At 39.7% G+C, this 19,527-nt stretch overlaps 4 protein-coding genes across 4 annotated transcripts; all 4 read right to left on the bottom strand.

Moving 5' to 3' along the window:
* Nucleotides 1-369: 369 nt before the first annotated feature.
* On the bottom strand, nucleotides 370-3,104 carry LOC146460802 (proline-rich transmembrane protein 4-like). Its single transcript, XM_085087613.1, has one exon. It carries the CDS (start codon nucleotides 1,785-1,787, stop codon nucleotides 822-824), a length of 966 nt encoding a protein of 321 aa, XP_084943739.1. The 5' UTR covers nucleotides 1,788-3,104; the 3' UTR covers nucleotides 370-821.
* Nucleotides 3,105-3,633: 529 nt separating this feature from the next.
* On the bottom strand, nucleotides 3,634-5,450 carry LOC146460801 (proline-rich transmembrane protein 4-like). Its single transcript, XM_085087612.1, has one exon. The coding sequence runs from the start codon at nucleotides 4,958-4,960 to the stop codon at nucleotides 3,965-3,967; it is 996 nt and encodes a 331-aa protein (XP_084943738.1). The 5' UTR covers nucleotides 4,961-5,450; the 3' UTR covers nucleotides 3,634-3,964.
* A 1,987-nt stretch (nucleotides 5,451-7,437) lies between these two features.
* LOC146460800 (proline-rich transmembrane protein 4-like) lies at nucleotides 7,438-10,303 on the bottom strand. Its single transcript, XM_085087669.1, has one exon. The coding sequence runs from the start codon at nucleotides 8,781-8,783 to the stop codon at nucleotides 7,869-7,871; it is 915 nt and encodes a 304-aa protein (XP_084943795.1). The 5' UTR covers nucleotides 8,784-10,303; the 3' UTR covers nucleotides 7,438-7,868.
* A 3,909-nt stretch (nucleotides 10,304-14,212) lies between these two features.
* On the bottom strand, nucleotides 14,213-19,439 carry LOC146460799 (proline-rich transmembrane protein 4-like). The gene has a single exon (XM_085087704.1). It carries the CDS (start codon nucleotides 16,625-16,627, stop codon nucleotides 15,641-15,643), a length of 987 nt encoding a protein of 328 aa, XP_084943830.1. The 5' UTR covers nucleotides 16,628-19,439; the 3' UTR covers nucleotides 14,213-15,640.
* Between the last annotated feature and the right edge of the window lie 88 nt (nucleotides 19,440-19,527).

The following is a 19,527-nucleotide window of genomic DNA, read 5'->3' as shown; positions in this document are numbered from 1 at the left end:
TACAACTTGTTAAGCCCTATTTGTCCCATATAAAATTAAACCTATCTCTTCAGAATATTGCCTCTCCATCGATCACCTTTCGTTTTCTCTCTAAAAGGGCGTATTTTAATAATCCAAGCTCCAAAGTTACTTACAAAGCAGGCGACTTTTTAAGCTTATTGGCCAAACCTAAAATAAAAGCTATGGCTTAGGAATGTTAGCCTTACAAGTAAGCACCTGCCCTCTATAATAATGATGATGATGATGATGATGATGATGATGATGATGATGATGATGATGATAATAATGATGAATCTATAGAAAAATCCACTCTAAGGACACTTTTTTTACAATGTGGATTGAAATTCACAGTGAATACTGCTTCCAAAGCTTGGAACTCTTTCTCTGACGAGTTTAGGTCGATGACTAATATCAAATTATTTAGACAAGAAGTTTGAAAAATTTCATCTTTCGGATAACTCTGTCACTTAATTATGTACATATATGTACATATTATTTATTTCTTTCTCGGCACATTAGTATGTATTTTGCTAGAGGCCTAAACAGCCTCAATCAGATCCGAGGGTAAATAAAGTTTCATTCTTCATGCTTAAGCCTACTGTTGATACCACTCTTTCAGTTTTTAACTAGGTTTACATAAATATGCGAAAAAATATTTTTACAATGTGCGCTGCGCTGAACTCCATTGCCATTGTTTGTTTTAATTTAAGATCCGTTAAACAAATTTAAGTTATTTTTAGTCTTCTATATTCAGCTGGCTACCCTAACATCTCGCTACCAAAGGAATTGTTTTAACGTTGTGAAACCTAAGTGAATATCCATTATTTGTTGTCATTGTTGTTGCTGTTTTGCGGCTCCGAACGCTGCATAACACTGTAGGCTATTGTACAAGCCATGCAGAATTCAACCAATCGGAAACAAGTCTGAAATGCCCACCACGGCCAGGGAGACGGATTTACAGTTTTGCGAAAGCTACTCGCTCCATAAACACCGAATCTTGCATAAAGTTGCAGTGCACAACAAATCAATCCCAAAATACTTGTCGCGAAGGTCACTTTTGCTACCTTACAAATCCTTAAATTTCGTCGCCTTCCACTCGCCTTTGCGGTGGGTTCTCCAAGTTCGGTCGCCTCGAGTCGACTCTGTACTTTGCCAGCTCGGCGGATTACTTTCAAACCGCTGTAGACAAAACTTGCTGACAGAAGAGATCCCAAAATTATGAAAAACGAGCGGCACGTGATCAGCATCGCCGAGGAATATCGTTTGAAAATGACTGCCAAGACTCCAGCCGTTATTTCCAGAACAAAGTGAGTTGTAATGACACCGACCACGAAGCGCACGTTCTGGATCTTTTTGGGTCCAGTTTGGATCTTGGCGACTTCAAGGAAGGCCAAATGGATCAGGAAAAACGCCGATGTTAAACAAGGAAAGGCGATGCCAAACAGCAAGTTCCCAAGTATACTCGGGATTTTAACACCATTGCCTCCGGCTGAGTAAGGATCTAGGAACAAGAACAATGCTCTGGTTGTGCCTAACGTCAAGAGCAAAGCATTTATGGCCATAAACAAGGGCTTTCGACCAAATCCTTGCCTGTTTTTGACTTTCACTAGAACGAGTAAAGAGCGCACTGCTAAAATGCTGAAAAGGACACCAAATCCAGCCCAGTGGAACTCCCAAGCGATTCCCCAAAGCTGTTTTGCGTGTGGCCAGAATGGTCCCGGCTCGGCATCTGAAGCCAAAGGTATATCTGGTTCACTCGAGGGTATTGTCGATGGAGGGCTTGACATTGTAGAAGCAACCCAAGGGTGAGGAAATGTCTTTCTTAGTTGTTAGCTCAGCGTAAACCATGTAAACCTGCCCACCTGCTAGTTTAAACAGCTCAGCACATCGTGGTGGAAATTTACACAACCATTCTAAAGGACAATTCATAAAGAAACATGATTTGGGGAACCTCAGTCGTATCCTTGGCCAAAAAAGCAATTACTTCACGTCAATCGTCTGTTTCGCTGCAGTTTGTTGCGGAGTTCGATGAATATCAATCGCAAACTGAAGACGGAATTGACCAATGTGATGCAGCTATTCAATAAATAGCATAATATTGTTTGAAAAGTTCAACGCAAACAACATCCGACTTTCCGCTGTCATCACGCAAAACTAAACCGGCAATGTTGACAGATTCACCAAAAGACAAATGGGACATTTGAAATGTCGGTAGTCTTTCCGACATGAAAAGTCCGTTTTCAGCGCCACAAGAAGTCGACTTGTAGCAAGACTAAGATGTCCCTTGAATGCGTCTGTTATTTTTACCCCGTTAAATATTACAGACAACACTCCCAGACAATTACAAATCTTTCAGTTTCACATGCTGTATTATTTATATTATGCTGTGAAGTGCCTCACAAAGCCTTTTCACCTGTCTTCCTTGTATTATGTCTTACAATGGCGGAAAAGAAGAAAACTTTTTTTACTGGTTAGAAATACTCCACTGATTTCATGGTACTCGCCGGGCTATTTTTCTTACAGCTGAAAATTTATGCTTATACCGGCGCTAGTTTTTGTTTTCTTTATGGCAAATAAAGAATGGAATGAAAAAAGGTATTTGAAATTAACGTGCCTTAATAAGAATGGGGTAAGCAAATTGTAGGGAGAATTAGTTTACTAATTAAACAGGATATTAGTGCGAAATTAGGCTTGTTGAGACAGTAAAATGAAAAAAATTACCGGGACGTTTCAATGTTGGTAACAATGAGTGACACTTCGAAGGTGACATTTTTTTAAAGTCGTATGTTATGTAACTAACTTAGCGCAGGTGAAGTCTGATTGCACATGGGTTGGAGTCATTTGATTCACTCCTGTGCCCCCCCCCCCCCCCCCTTTTCGCCCACAAAGGACTGACATTATGTGACGCAATCGAATTTTGAGAACCGAAACAGTTGTATGAGATCTTACAAATTGCTGAGACTGAAGTATCGCATAAATCAGGCCACGGTTAAGGAGGATTAAAACTTTTTTGTGAGGATGGACTTAAATTTCGCTGGCTTTGGGCGTGAATTTACGGGCATAAACAAAATATAGAATCAGTGTATATTCGGCTTATGTCGCAGACGCAACAGCAACGCTCAACTTTTTCCGATTACGCAAGTTGTTTGTACATCACTTAATATTCTATGTTCGCCCGAAATCTACGCTCGTAGGCAAGCAAAATTTACGCGGCAGTGAAAAACATGGCTTTCCTATGGACCACTTCTTCTCGTTCAAAACATACCTCAAATTTTGCAATTGAGCGCATGCCCGGAATCAAATTTTGGAGAAATGACCCTGAATTGAAAGAAATGTTTACTTTCTATACAGGCAAAGCGCGTTTTAGATGATTCTGCCACAATTTAATTGAGAGACGGACAGAAAATACCATTTACTGCTCTAAAATGTGGTGTTCCGTGGTCACAGTGGAATGATTTAGCAGCAACAACTCGCAGTGATGGTTACACCTCGGTACACCACGAGACATCTACATCAACGCGTTGCTGAACACAGCTCACCGAATTCAACAATTGGTAAACACAGTGTCACACGCCTGAAAAGCATGGAATGTTGAAACTAGATTCAACTAACTCACTCACGGGATGGAAATAAATAAATAAATAAATAAACTGATTATGAAGTCACAGAATGACCCCCTTTTGTAGCTATCTTTCTGAAAACTGTTGAAGTAACCACCTAAATTAGACTATTATATACTGACGCAAATTTCTTCACTTTTTGAGCAAATATTAATTTAAATTAATCGACTGGCTAGTAGGGATCTAACCAGAAATCGTTACAACTACCAACCGGTTCAGTCGGTTGTTGCTGAAACCAAATGGGCAACACTGATTGAGGCCGCATCTGCCTGTGGAGGCTAATCAAACCTCGGCTACATTAAGTTTTAAGCTCTTGTGTCTTCAGTTTTAACTACGGACTCCCTTTAAGACTGACATTTCAATACACCGGAAGTGAATTTATCCTCTGCCGTCGCTGCCGTTGTTTTAATTTGCTGCTCCGTCGAAGGTTGCGTAACACTGTAGGCTATTGTACAAGCCATGGAGAATTCAACCAGTCGAAAACAAGTCTGAAACACCCACCACGGCCAGGGAGACGGATTAACAGCTTTGCTATACAAGCTGTAAACACTAAACATTGAATAAATCTGCAGTCCACAGCAAACAAATCCCAAAACACTTGTCACGAAAGTGATTTTGGCGACCTTCGATGTTCTCGTTTTTCTTCGCTTTCCACCGACATTTCCAGCGGCTTTTCCAAGCTCGATTGTGTTGAGTTGTTTCTGCACTCTGTTAGCGCGGCGAATGACTTTCAAACCGCTGTATATGAAGCTGGTCGACAGAACAAATCCCCAGATGATGAAAAACGACTGGCATACGATCAGCAATGGCGCGTACTTTGGCTTGATAGCCGTTGTTGTTTCTGCGGTTATGACAACAACAAAGTGAGTGACAATGACGCCGCTCAAAAAGCGTACGCTTTGAAGCCTTTTGGATCCAAGTTGGAATTTAGTGACTTCAAGGAAAGCCAAGTGGATCAAACAAAACGAAGACGTTAAACAAGGAAAGGTTATGCCAAAGAGTAACTTCGCCAGCCACCCCGGGCTTTGAACACCATTGTCTCTCGATGAGTAAGGATCTAAAAATAAGTACAGTGCTCGCGTTGTTCCCAACACCAAAAGCAGAGCATTTATGGCGATAAATAAGGGCTTTCGACCAAATCCACGTTTGGTTTTGACCTGCGCTAGCGCTACGAAAGTGCGCACTGCTAAAGCGCTGAAGAGTACACCAAACCCAACCCAGTGGAACTCCCAAGCGATTCCCCAAAGCTGTTTTGCCACGGGCCAATCAGGTCCTGGTTCTGCATCCGGGAGGGCAGTGAGCTGTGAGGGCGAGGATTCAGTTGGGTGCGAGTTCAACATAGTTCGTAAATCCAAAGTAAACGTGGGAAGATCTTGTTCAGATTTCAGAAAGACAATAAAAATAGTTGCTGTTGACAAGTACGACTGTCCTTGATTATTTAACAACAAGTGTTTTTGAGACCGTTGCTGAATAAATCGTTGGCCTTCGATGGTTTTATTTGCTGCTATTTGCTGTTTTCCACCGGCGCCCAACTTGTTAACATCAAAAAACAGTTTTTATTTACAGATGAAGGATATTCATCAATGTTGACTCATGCAAACGGGAACTGAAATGACAATGTCTTCTCAGCTGCTCAAGTTGTCGTGGTATGAAATGTGTAGAGAACTGCGTAGTAGGTCCCTACTCAGAGTTAATTGTACGAAAGATTTGAGGCTGTAGTGTAACGGAGAACGAATAAAGCTTACTGTTATATATCCACACTGTTCACTGAGTTCATCTGCAATACACAACTTCAGTCGAGTCCCTTTGTTTCGAAGCACAGCTGTAAACGTGTTTTCGGGTTAGTGCTTGCTGGTAGTACGTGTTTCGGGTTAGTACTTGCGTAAGTAGTTGCGTAGGTCGACCTTTTAAAGATCCCGTACGGCTTTTTATTGACCTCGAGTTCAAACAATCAACGGCCGGCTGCTCAAGCCTTTAATAGCTTTTAATGTTGCTGTTGATGCTCTAGTCCAGACAAATAACGGTTTAATGTTGTTTTTGATGGCACCTCAGTTAAGTGCCCGTCTTGTATTGGTTGAGTAGACGTAAAAGCCTTTAAATGAAACTCCTTACAAACCAAGAACTTCTGGAACACGGATCGTAAATAACCAAAAAACAATTAAGCGATCGTATGCCACACTCGAGAATTGCCCGCGGCGTTCGATTTCAAGCAGATTAGACCGTTGAGTCGAAAGTTTAGATGTGAACTTACCTTTGAATCTGGACCATTCTGTCACCAACATGCAGTGTTGTTCGATGTCGTGCACTACGCGATTATTTGGTATGTTTGGTGCTCTCAAGAGGGATCAATAACGCACCTATTAGACTGATTTGCAAGATTACTGACGTTTTCACTAAAATACCTCCATTTAAATGCAAATAGTACACGACAGTTCTAGTGACTGGTATATTATCATAATGATTAAGCTCTGCAGAAACTCATAATAAATTTGTCACTATTCCTTAATTGCTGGCTTAAATTAAGTTTCCGATGGAAACTAAACCATTAATATGTTTTGGCAACTTTTTGATGCTTTCAAACATAGCAGGAGAGAAAATTCGAAAATTGAAGTCCCCCAAAATTGATTTATGGAGAGAAACTTTTATTACATACATATATGGAGAACTGGAAAACAAAAGTGAACAATAAATAGGGCTAGCAATATTTTACAATTTGCTTTGTTTGCCTTTGGTACACACAGAGAACATTTGATAACCGTTAAAGTACCCACACAATTACAGAAAACAAAAGACGAAATTTTACTCGTAAATCATTGACCTCTAAAAGTGTTGTATTCACAAAGGAGGCTGTAGACCTTCTGATAAGGAGAAGTCGCAGGCTGAATTAAAACTTGAGAATAATCTCTGAAATCATTTAAAAATGACCAGTATTCCAAAAAATACTATACAACACTAAAATTTAATCATTGCGCAGTAAGTAAGCACTGGTGATAACGTGTTGACCAGTTGCGTCCGACACTGATCTGTACATATATATGGTAATGATTTAAATTTGTTTCACTGCGTTCATTACCTTTAAAACGAATGGCTTTTAATTAATTCGGCGCAAGAATATTCTACCAAATTCTGCCAAATTTATACGTACTCAAAAAGGTTCTTGTGATGAAAACAACATGCTCTTATTGCAAAAAATATAGCCATCTTTTTAGCCAGTGTTTTTTTTTTCAAAACGAAATGCAAAATAAATGAATAAACAAATAAACAAAAAAAGGAATTCCGAGGGCAAATTTGGAGGTCATTTGGAAGATTTCATGCAGCGTTGAGAACGGAACAAAAAGCATCATTTTCTCACTTTTAATTTCAACGGGGTTTATTAGTGTCTTTGATGTTGAATATGGTGGAAACTGAAATTTGACGAATATGGTTCTTATGTATAACATATGAAATATTTCAAGGCCAACGAACTCGTGTTGGAAACAAAGCGCGTACAAGCATACTATAACATGTCAATAAAGAAAGTGATCTATGAAATGAAACAGGGTTCAACGTAAACAGGATTTAAATCTATGCAAAGTTATTGCCGCCCACACCGATGGACGACAACGAGAACGTCACAAAACAATAGAACAGAAAAACAAAGGCTCGCCCCTGCATATGCGTTATAAATTTTGGCACATTTCTTTGCCGTACTCGACCAAACAACAACGTGAAATGACCAAATTCAAGGTTTGGTGGAGAACGTGAGCACATGAGGTAAATTCTTCATTCTTTGTCTCAGCTTGAACGCCTTTCCCACCTTGTTCTTGGGAAGGGGCATCTGATCGTCAAATTCGGCGTAAGGGATGGGCATTTGAACAGGTTTTGGTCCTGCGGGGCGGGAATTTAGTTTGAACAAGCCGCTTTTCAAAATTTTAAATGCCCGGGGCTGGTGGGGTGTCCGGGAGGGGTATGTTGAAGTCTGGAATTGATCGGCGCATAACATTTACATTTACCATATTACAAGCATTCACTCTCTACAAGGCTGTTCAACTTAAAGGGACTGTGCTTTCTATTTTGAATAACACTTTGAAAATCTAAAGGACACTTTTTTGTAGAGGTCTGCCGAAAAATATTAGCAAAATGTTCTTTAAAACGGGAATTTTAGTGAACGGAAACTATTTTTAATATCTGGATGTTTTCTGTTACGTATACGAAAGCCGTTAAAGCGAAAGACTTTAATTTCATCATGTTCTTGTAGGTGGACTGGATTTATCCCCTGTTTTCATTGCTATTGTTTTGCGGCTCTGGAGGTTGCATAACACTGTAGGCTATCGTACAAGCCATAGAGAATTCAACCAATCGAAAACAAGTCTGAAACACCCACCACGGCCAGGGAGACGGATTAACAGCTTTGCTATACAGGCTGTAAACACCAAACATTGAATAAATCTGAAGTCCACAGCAAACAAATCCTAAAATACTTGTCGCGAAAGTGACTTTAGCAACCTTACACGTCCTTGGATTTCGTCTCCGTCCACTGGACTTTACAGCATGTTTTCTGGATTCGATAGTGTCCAGTTGCTTCTGTAATCTGCTAGCGCCACGAATGACTTTTAAACCACTGTAAATAAAGCTCACCGACAAAAGAAATCCCCAAAGGATGAACAGCGACTGGCACACGATAAGCAATGGCGTAAAGTTTGGTTTAATGGCAGTTGTTGTTTCCGCAGTTACGACGACAACAAAGTGAGTTGTTATGACAGCGGTTAAAAAGCGTACGTTTTGCAGCTTCTTAGATCCAATTTGGATCTTGGCGATTTCAAGAAAAGCCAAATGGATCAAACAAAACGTAGACGTTAAACAAGGAAATGCGATGCCGAATAGTAGCTTCGTCAACCAATCCGGAATTTTAACACCATTGTCTCCGGATGAGTAAGGATCCAAAAACAAGTACAACGCTCTCGTTATACCTAGCGTCAAGAGCAAAGTATTTATGGCTATAAACAAGGGCTTTCGACCAAATCCTTGCCTTTTGTTGACTTTTGCTAGAGTAACGAAAGAGCGCACTGCTAAAATACCGAAAAGGACACCAAATCCAGCCCAGTGGAACTCCCAAGCTATTCCCCAAAGCTGTTTTGCTACAGGCCAGTATGGACCTGGCTCGGCATCTGGAGAGTATGGCATCGTAGTTAGTAGCTTTGGGGAAACTCTATGGATTACAGTCAAATCAACGCGTATTTCCGATAAGCACCACTTTACATGGAACTGACTGAGTAACTTTGATGGTTGCTAGGTTAATCCTTTTCTTTGCTGCAATTTGTCGTGTGTACGATGCACAAATTAATCGTCAAAGTAAGAAAGCGGTATTGATACGCACAATACAACGGGTCACACAAATCAAATATCTTGACAAGTTCCCAAGGTTTTTCATTATCAAATGTACACTATATATCTACACAGAAGAGATCCAAAAGTCCATGATTGGCTAATTATGCTGGGAAAAAATTCGAAGAGGAAATCACGCGCGGCACAAAGAAGCTTTAGTTGTCGTTATCGACAATGTTATATCGTTCTGTAGACAGCTGGAAATTCGTACCTTGAGTCGCCCTTCTTTCTTTTGAGAAGTTGTTTGAGTTGATGGTAAACCGCGGAAATGTGTCACTTTTTGATACACTTCTGTATTAAAACTACTTTACAGAAGAAAATCACAGATTCTGGAAACAGTATGTTAAAAACCAAGAACGCTTGTTTGTAACGGCAGCTGGTAAGGCCTTACCGAAGGTTGACTTGGTCGCTTTCCTCTACGACTGAGAGAAATTAAAATAGTGCTCGTTCATGATGGAGAGTACTGAATTGCCTGCCATCTATACGGATCCAGAAACTTTAAGCCAAGAGACACTGGCTGGAAAAACAAAATTACCTATCGAGGAGAACTGTCTTGTGAATCAAGCCTTTGGGTATAGCGGTTAGAATCAATTACGGTGCAAACTTGTTGAGATCCTTCTCTCACGATCACCAAAAAGGTGGTAACAATCTTATATTCTCGGTGGAAATAATCTAATAGACTGCGTGGAACTTTGCTTGATAGCGTGTGATATGGTGATCATTTTGAGTTCTGGCGTAGAAACAGAAGGCAACTCTACAATGCTCAATAACAACTATCATTCATTACATTCATTTACATGCAATACCTAATACCTGTTCTGTCTATGATTGTCAAAGGCTTTTTAGGAAACTGTGACATAATCCGATAATTAGTAAGACCGCAAACTGACTGTAATTAGTTTTTCTCGCTATTTCCTGCTGTGAGGCCAAATACTTATCCGAATTTTCTATACATGTTTTAGAAAAGCCTGGTGAGCAATCTTTGAGTTGAATTACGGCAGAACAAAACCAAAGGTTTTTCATTATTTGGTGTGAGAAAATCAAGCACAGAAGATTGGCATTAAATTAAAGTAGTATGGGTTGCAAATAACAGTACCTTCAGTTTAATATCGTGATGAAATTTTCCTGCACTAATTATCTTCGTTAACAGTTTAACACTTTCAGATTCACAGCAAGTGGATGACAGCAGGAGTAAAAGCAGTAAAGACTAAATGAAAAGCTGTCATGAGCTGTATTTCGACACGACAATGTTACGGGACATTTTTCAGTAAAGGTAGATCTCACTCAGTTTAAATAGGAAATTTCGCAGCCTTTGAAACCGTCAAGTAAATCACGTAGATGTTGAACACCTGCTGTTCTTTAGAAAAAGAAACGAGCTTCAGCTTGTTAAAAGGCGCAAAAAGTAATATCTTTAGGATTTCCTTCATTTGCTAAGCTTACGCAAGTGAAATTGAGTTGTCGAAATACTATTGGCTGTGGGGCTCAAGTGACAAATGTAATAAAGTAAAAATTTTTGAGTTCTACCTGTAACAGAATGAGTCAAGATCTGCAATAAACACTAGCGCTTAAAGACGATCTGTTCCACTTGGTGTAAAAAAGATCTCGCGGGAAGGTAACAGGACACCTCCAGCTCAGCCACGGAGCCAAATTCCCCAAAAGCCCCCGGTTGCACCAAGTAAATTTTTGTTATGATTTTCAAGAGACCGTGGTAAACTCAGTCATAGATAGCGCACAAAAATACATACTTCATTACTATCTAGCTTAAAAGCTACTAAGCAAAAACAAATAAACAAACAAACAAACAAACAAAATCAAAACAAATTTTAACCATTTTATTCCGATACCTTTCAGTGTAGCGAATGAAAACCAAACAAACCGAAAAAAAAATCGACCTTAACAACTCTTTTGTACGCGCGAGGAATTTTATTTTTGTTCACGGTAACGTTCAGATTTCGGGAAAATGTAATACGCCTGCGGACGTTACATAATTGACAGAATTGAAACGTGAAGGGGGTACTCAATTGGTTTACAAAATGTACCCTAGTGTTCGTTTAAAATTCTCAGAAACATATGAGGCCCCAAAAAACTATTTAACGTGCCCAATGTTCATTACTAGAATTTGTAAAACCTCTGAAAGCTAAAAAAAAATTTTGCAAGCAAAATACTGCCCCCAAACGAGAGAAACAGATTTGAAAATACCTCTCGGATCCGGGAGTTTTGAGAAACGCCCCTCTTGTCATTTATGACGCCGATAAATAATTGTGGTTTGTTTGTATTGCCTACTGTTTGATGACAAACGCCTTTTCATAGTTTGTCCCGAAACGTCAGCGACTTCACCATTTCATGTACACAACAATTGCAGTTTCAAAGATGTAGCAAATTGTGGTCAAGGCAACTGGAAAATCGCCGTCACATAGCCATATTAACAACGAGTTTTGAGTAGCTTAGTGCAAATGCAAGGACTAAGTGGTTTTTCGTGGACTGAAACACCTGACACAAGTATCTCTTTACCTCAACTGGAATGTCAGACTACAATGAGTGTGGACAACAAAAATAGAAGTAGAGCAAAAGGAGATTTTGATGATTTCATCATGAGTTCTCAGAGCCTATTTGGCCGGTCAACTTGATCCGCAATTGAAAATGAAGAAAATTCTCCCCCCGAAAAATAGTTCCAGTTATGCACGTCTTGCGTGTCTGTCTGGGAACCCTGAGCTTTCATGATCTTTAGAAGAGCTGCAAGATAGTGTTTGCGTATGTTTAAGGAGGCAGCTGAAACGCATCCTGTTCGCTGTCAGTATCGTATATTTTACCCCGGTGGCTTTTGTGACGTGCAGCGGAACTAGAAAGCGCTACATTCTCGTTTCAGTTAACTATTTGCGAAACATTTGCGGTCACTTGGGCTGTGGCTTATTAACACCCACTTTTAAAAGAGCTCTATTGCAGATATTTTGACCGCGGCGTGTGATATGTACCGGAACACGCACACACTACGAGAACGTGATCAGACTGTATCAGTATCAATATTTATTCCACTCTAACGTGAACGATCAAACTGAAGGTCGAAAATTCAGGAAGAGCTAGTACTGCAAGCGCTGCAAGACGCTCTGTGGTTAACTTTAAGGGAATATTCTAGAAAATTCGGTCTGCACTCCAACTTTGTGGTTTCGCGACGTGTGGGCGGCTAAATATATCTAATAGGCCACTCGTTTCCGCTGATAAAATCCGAGTATTTTAAAATTTGTTTGTTTCATTTCAAGTGTTGCATTCTGATTGTTCTCCATTACTTGTGAAATATAAAAAGATATCTCTAACCTAATTTTTGAAAAGGTAGCCGTTGAAAAATTGACCGCTCTTCGTGAAATAACACCGAATTAAGGGTTCTATGGCCATAGGAAGGTTTAGAATGATGCAAAGAGAGAAGAAAGGAGAAAGGCCGGAGTAAGAGGACGGGGAAAAAGACTATGCAACCTTTTGTTATTGTTTTGCCAACTTTAACTTACATGACTTGAGCGGACCCGCCCAGAACATCCAGGTAGATATAGACTACGAGTAGTCCCCCATTTTTCCTCAGGGATAGTAGGGCGAGCGAAACGCGAGCGCGCGTGAAAATCACCCCACGCGAGAAAAGGCGACACGCGGCGGGGAGAGAGAAAACCCTTTTCTCGCGTGGGGTGATTTTCACGCGCGCTCGCGTTCTATCCCTGAGGAAAAATGGGGGACTACTCGTAGTCTAAGGTAGATACAAAAAGTAATGAAATAAATACTATATAGTAAACAATCAGTGGACAAAAGAATGAATGAGTGAGTGAATGAATGAATGAATGAATGAATGAATGAATGAATGAATGAATGAATGAATGAATGAATGAATGAATGAATGAATGAATGAATGAATGAATGAATGAATGAATGAATGAATGAATGAATGAATGAATGAATGAATGAATGTGTGAATAAAATTATTACCATTTTGCAGGGAAGTAAACAATTACAACAGCAAAGTAAAACTGATCTAAGAGATAAATTTCCTTGGTTCCGGCATGTTGGGTTTCTTCGCTAAAGAAAAGAATAACAAAGGACGTCGGACAGAGCAACGAAGAAAGGGTGTTGATCAGTAACATGTATTAAAATTACTGACGACTGAGCTCTTTTACTGATGGTAAGGAGCGACTACCACTCACTTGAAAAGAGGGCGGCACTGTTACGGAGAGTTTGCTGCACTTTGTTAGAAACTGCTCAAATATTTGACTAAGAACCTCTTTTGTAACATAGAGCAGTTAGTGCTTTCTCCGAAGAAACACAAACTTTAATTAGTTTTTAGCGATTTATCCAAAATACACTGGAAGAACTTGAAAAAATCAGAAGCCAATTATTTCAAGTTGACAAAAGCAGCCAAAGATAACTAATACTAGTTTCTGTGCACTAGTAGGGTAACTGTTAACAAAACGCAACGTAGCCTCTCATCGAAACAAATATGTGTTCTGGCTATTATGAATTTAAGATAGAAAATGTAACACAGTTACTCGAGTTTCACGCACTAAGCGATCATCAGACTGTACCGTTGGAGTTTGTAGAGTTCTGGCTATTATATATTCATACTGACGGTAAAAATAGGTGACATTGACTCTTTTAACCCTTCAAGCCCTAACAGTGATCAGCATCAAATTTCTCCTTGTAATATCAATGCTAATTCAACCCCTGAAGTCATGAGAACTAAGGATATGATCACCAGAAGTGAACTTTCGTGATAGTTTAATGACTTCCTCCCAGTACTTTTATAAGGAAAGTATGGGAACAAAAAAGGAGAATTTGTTAATTGATATTAGAGGTTAAAGGAGCCTATCAGGGGCACCCAACGGATCGTTTCGGTAAATTATCTGTTCGGAAGGCCTCCAATTTTCTGAGGGGAATTTTCACCTCGAACTTTCGTGATATGGAAAATTTAAGGTCTAGTGTTTTCAGATTGATAAAAATGTCCTTTCGGGTACCGAAAAAAGGTCAGCTAAGATTTTCGGAAAGGAAATAAGACCTACGGTTTTCGGGAAATGGACAAAAATGCCCTAGTTCAGTTTCGAAACGACCGAAGTTCCCCTAGAATGACCGAACAGATAAAAATATTATAGTGCAGCCTAAAATGAACCTACAGAGATTAAAAGGCACTCCAGATAGCCTAAAATAGCGTTTTAAAGGATCTGAGAGAAAACTGTCGTTGGGTGCCCCTGGCCAATAACAGTACATAAAAATTCCTCACAAATTGCTAGTACACTTGTCTAGGGAAATACACCGGCCAAGTTATTTAAACAGAGTCTAACTTAGGCCCCGGCTTAAGACAATCAGTGGGCCTCTAAATCTGTTTATTAGTGGTTTATTTTAAGTAGATAAATAGTTTTCTAGTTTGGGATGCAAGCCTCCTTGTTACCGTCGGCAGTAGACAGTGTTTAGATATGATTGTTGGCAAAACTGAAAATGGCTTAGAGCGTAGTTTTGTTAAACACCGTCTGAACTGTCTTAATAACTGACCTATTGTTTTGGAAGCCTAAGTTCTTGTTTGCCCGAGATGCTCTTGTCTTGTATATATATATTTTTCGTTTTCATCAGCCAAACGTATCTTGATTCGCACGGACGCTTTAATCAAAGCTACAAAACTTATGTAATATGTTGATATTCTTAATTACTTCCCCGGGCCAGAAAAACGTGGGAGTATTTTTGTAGGTGACAACATACAAAATGACTAAGGAAGTTTTTCGGACTCGCATCAGATGACTTGGCAATTCTATCAAATGTTCCTCAGTCACATTTTTGCTTCCTCATTGTACTTATTAATATTTATTTACGAACCTGTAAGAGTGACCAATTTCTAAGTACGTGTTATGGTAATTTGGTGACCATCAAAGCTTGACTAAGCTAATGCTGGATTAACGTGAACTTTGATCAGTTGAGTTTAATGACAAACCAGTAAACATTCTTCGAAAAATTTTCGACCATCGGTTTTGGCTTAGACTTTTCTTTAACGTTAGCTTAAAATAAGCTTTCAAAACCACTATAAAAGAGTGAGATAAAAACCTTGATTAGCGTTAACCGGCTTTCGAACAACCGGACCATATCTGTAATTTGGTAATCACGTCTGTCCACTTCTTTCGGTGTGCAGCATCGCTGTATATTTTCACGAGTTGTGCGGTATACAAACAAAATGCTAGGTTAAGTTCGCAACTTTAACATCTTTAATTACGTTTTCAGGCTAGAAATTTAGAAAAATTAAGAACATTCACGTGTACTTTTAGATAGTTCTTGTTATTTCCAGTCTATTTCTTATTGACATTTTTTTAGCGTACCCTATGACGGAAAATTGAGCGACAACTTGAATCGATAATTTCAGGAAAGGGCAATATTTCGCGTCACTAACTTCGCCAATTTGAAGAACACTTTTCTTTGATTTTTCGTGACTTCAAACTTTCGAGATTACAACAATTTTCCGCAATACGGTATAGGTAATACAATTCGACTCTCTGAGCTGCAAAGTATTGAAAAACGACAGCTTATGCCTATCGTCTCATGCGAATAATGCAAGTCATTCTATATAATAGGGTGTGAATATAACTTCGTTTTCACAAAATCTGGTATTTTTGATTCAGTTTGCACACTCTGAGAGTGAACGCTCAAATCATGCCTTCAATCGGCTTCTCACTGATCATTTTCTCCTGAATTGTGGACGACCGACATCTACAAGTACTATGGCGATGCCTGTCCTGAGGTTGCATAATACAGTAAGCAATAGTGCAGGCCATAGCGAGTTCAATCAAGCGAGAACAAGTTTGAAAAGCCCACCACATCCATGGACGAGGGCGCTCCACATTATCGCCATAAAACTGGTACACACTGATCAGTGAAAACAGCTGCAAAATGCCGAGAGCGAGTCCTAAGCAACTCGTTACAAGAGTCACTTTTGCAATCTTGGATATGTTGGTTTGCCGTTGTCCTTGTAGATGTTTCTTAATCTTCTGTACTCGATAAATTACTCTGAGTCCACTGTAAATAAAGCTTGCCGAGAGAAGCAGGCCCCATACGATAAAGTATACGTGGCAAATTATCAATGGGATCGCGAAATTCGGGTCGATTATCCCACTGACTTCAGCAAAGAGTACAACGGCGAAGTGAAAGGTTATAATAGCAATTAGAAAGCCTGCCTTCTGTAGCCTCCTCGATACAAGTTGAAGTTTAGCGACTCCAAGAAACACCAGGAAGATCAAGGTGAAGGCGGACGTCAAACAGGGGAAAGCAATGTTGTAAAGTAACTGAGATATCCATCTTGGAACCTTAATTCCATTTTGCCTCGACTCGTAGGGATCCACGAACAGGTATAACGCACGTGTAACGCCCAGTATCAGCAACAAAGAGTTTATGGCCAAGACAAAAGGCTTGCATCCTAATCTTCTCTTTTTGTTTGATCGTACCAGTGCAACGACAGAGGTTACAGCTAACGCACCGAATGCTAAACCGAGACCAATCCAGTGAAATTCCCACGCTTTTCCCCAAAGTTCCTTTGCCTCTTTCCAATCTGGCACTGGTTCGGCTCCAGGGATGCCGTGGGTTTCGCGGGGTGATCGTTGCGTTGAAAGTGGAAAGTTCTCCATCTTGCGATCCATGCGAAAGTTGTTAGAAACTGCCAGCTTCCTTACACCAGGAAAATGGCGATGCTGTGTAAATATTTGATTTTCTACACACTTGACTGGAACTGTCCCTCGATGAGTTGATCCACCATTTAAGATCACGGTAATCCGATGTTTACGCGATCACAACACTGGTTTCTTTTTCCAGCAACGCGATGCTCACTTTGCGTGTTAAGAGGCAGTTTGCGTGATACAAACTAATGCCAATTGTTTTATTGTAACTGATGAATTGCTTTTAGAACTCTAAAGTCATCTGAAAGGGCGGCGAGCCGCGGACAGTTCAATATACAGCGCACCGGCGACCTTAGTTTATATTTATATCGCCTTGACAACGCAAATCCCATTTCAGTGTAAATATTCCGTATACTGGATTATCGACTCTTGAGTGTTTACTAAAAGACACATTTGGCTGGAAGTCGGTTTCATAATGAAAGCTTACAACGGAATAAATCTTGACGGTCCTAAACAAACTTCAAAGTCCATAATATGAATAATTCAGTTTAATTACTGATATGGGACTGGGAAAGTAAATGAAAGGATAAAACCATAAATATATATAGCTAATATAGCAACATGATTGACCCACGGGGAGCAAAGCAATTAAAGTATTGGATTAATTTCACACAAAAAGAATATCACAAAGAACTTCGGTTTATTTGTATGTTTATAGACCTTAATACACAAAGAGAATCCGTTAACTCGACCTTCACGCTGTAGCTCGAGACCCATAGTACTTTTCCCTTGTTGGCTCAATAACACTAACCCAAGCCCAACTTTTAACGTTTCTTGACTTGAACAGGAACAACATTGTCGGTCGAAGTTAGAGGGACGCCAAGGGGCTATTTCCAGAAATTGGCCCGTGAGGACCCAGTGGGCAACTCTTGTGGACTTTAGAGGACCTTTTGTGACAAAGGGGGCCCAAGACATTTGAACTTTTTTACGCACGCCTTTATTTTTAGTGAAACATTGATGGTTTAAAAACTTGAAAGGCCGGTAATATTGCTTAAACTGGATATCTAACTCCTTTATAAGCTGGTCCAATAGGCGATTTTCACAATGGCGTTATTTTACTACAACTACCAGAATCTTCTTCGTTTTTCCTTTCTTATTTAAATTTTGTAATCCTAGTGATGTTTCGATAACATTAACCATAATTTACAAGAGAAAACAACAAACTGAAAGATCCTGATGGTTGTAGTAAATGACTTATAGAAGCTTGAATTTATAGTGTAACATTGCGAAAAAGCTTTGAAATGTCAGACCTCCTTGTAAAAGGAAGACCTACTTCCCTGACGAAATTGTGAACCGCAAAGGCGCAAGTTTTATGTGCTAATATATTTTTCATTTCCGGTAATTCTGCAATGTCACAGACTTCATAACACTTTTTAGGTATTTAGATAAGTCGCATTGTATAAGAATAAATTGCACTTAACATACAGCGATATTTATCTTAAATCACTATTTTAGTCCTCATCTTTGCCTCAATCAAATGATTCATATGGTAAAGACTTCACATTTGTACATACTCCGTGTTGCAATACAAGCAAGATAGTGTGTTGAGGCCAAGACTTATACCACTTTTAAAAGATGAGCTCTTTTACTCGACTTCCAAAGATTTATATCGCAAACCGCAATAGATTATGACCATTCAACATTTCAGTAATGTATTTTTATAGAAATAATGTGGTTATTATTCACAAGATATTGAATGCATTCAATGAATGGATATAAGCAGATGCAAGCGCAATGCTCAAACGCTTGTTATCGAGGAAAGGATTTTAAATGAAGGAAATTTTACGTCTTAAACAGACGTTTTGGGCGAAATTCAAATCAAGTCTCTGCTCCTTAATATCGTGATCCAAGAAAAAGGAAAATCTCACAAACTGGGATTATAATTCTACGTGTTCAAATTTGACGAGGCCTATCCCTTAAGCGGCAAATATGGCTCTGCCGAATCAACGAGTTTTTGTTGAGGCTGGTTTTACACTAGCAAATTTCTTTTGCCAAGTTTGCTCTGGAACTTGAACATCAGATATCTTGCCTAGGAAAAACTTGCCACGACAGTTTTGTCATACAAAAGAGACCAAAAGAAAATAAAAAACCTTGTAAAATGTAGTAAACTTGTTCGAGTAAAATCGGGGTAAAGAGCCGATTAAATCCGGGGTGGCCTGGATTGCAGCCTCACTTTCAAGACGAGTCCTGGTGAACAAACACGCATTTTTCAGAGATAATTAAAGATGGGGATTGTTTTCGGAGGGGAAATAGCATTGCACAACGTTCTATACGGTCGTCTGCAATCATTTGGAAACCAGACTGTACAAATGTCTGAATTGTACTTAATCGCTAGATAGTTGAATCGCCGTGAGTTACATTCAGGCAAAATACGCCGTGAAAACCAGCCTTCAACACCGTGGGTACACGTGCAAACAAGTGACAACTTTTGCCCTAAGCAGTGATTGGCAGGCGAAAGTGGGCTCCGACAGGCAGTCGGGAATTTACTGAGTCAATTGAATAGACTGAATGAGTAATGACTTCTCTTCGGTGTTATAAACATGGTATGAAAAATAAATAAATAATCATGACTCTGCACGCGTTCTTCACGTGTTCTCGGCACGGCTGTTTCTTTTTTCTTGTGCTAGCGGTGAAAAATGTCTCTGCACTACCGAACGCATATAGGGGACTCGTATTACCTACCTCCTGCGTGGGAGGCTACTTGTCTGCTAGCTACAACCTTTTTCTGTTTCGCATATTAAATTATCGCGCGGCTTCTCAGTATCTAAACGCATTGAAAAGGCTACAGACAAGGAAAGGGAGAAAATGTATCGGTCAACACACCAACGATATTGCATGATTTTGACGAGAAAACGCAAGAGACT

The sequence above is a fragment of the Pavona decussata genome, unplaced genomic scaffold (assembly GCF_977016875.1).
Source record: "Pavona decussata unplaced genomic scaffold, jaPavDecu1.1 SCAFFOLD_207, whole genome shotgun sequence".
NCBI lineage: Eukaryota > Metazoa > Cnidaria > Anthozoa > Scleractinia > Agariciidae > Pavona > Pavona decussata.
This window is presented reverse-complemented; position numbering and strand designations above follow the sequence as displayed.

Coding starts and splice junctions, on each gene's coding strand:
- LOC146460799 (XM_085087704.1), bottom strand. CDS start 16,627: ATGGATCGCAAGATGGAGAACTTTCCACTTTCAACGCAACGATCACCC.
- LOC146460801 (XM_085087612.1), bottom strand. CDS start 4,960: ATGTTGAACTCGCACCCAACTGAATCCTCGCCCTCACAGCTCACTGCC.
- LOC146460800 (XM_085087669.1), bottom strand. CDS start 8,783: ATGCCATACTCTCCAGATGCCGAGCCAGGTCCATACTGGCCTGTAGCA.
- LOC146460802 (XM_085087613.1), bottom strand. CDS start 1,787: ATGTCAAGCCCTCCATCGACAATACCCTCGAGTGAACCAGATATACCT.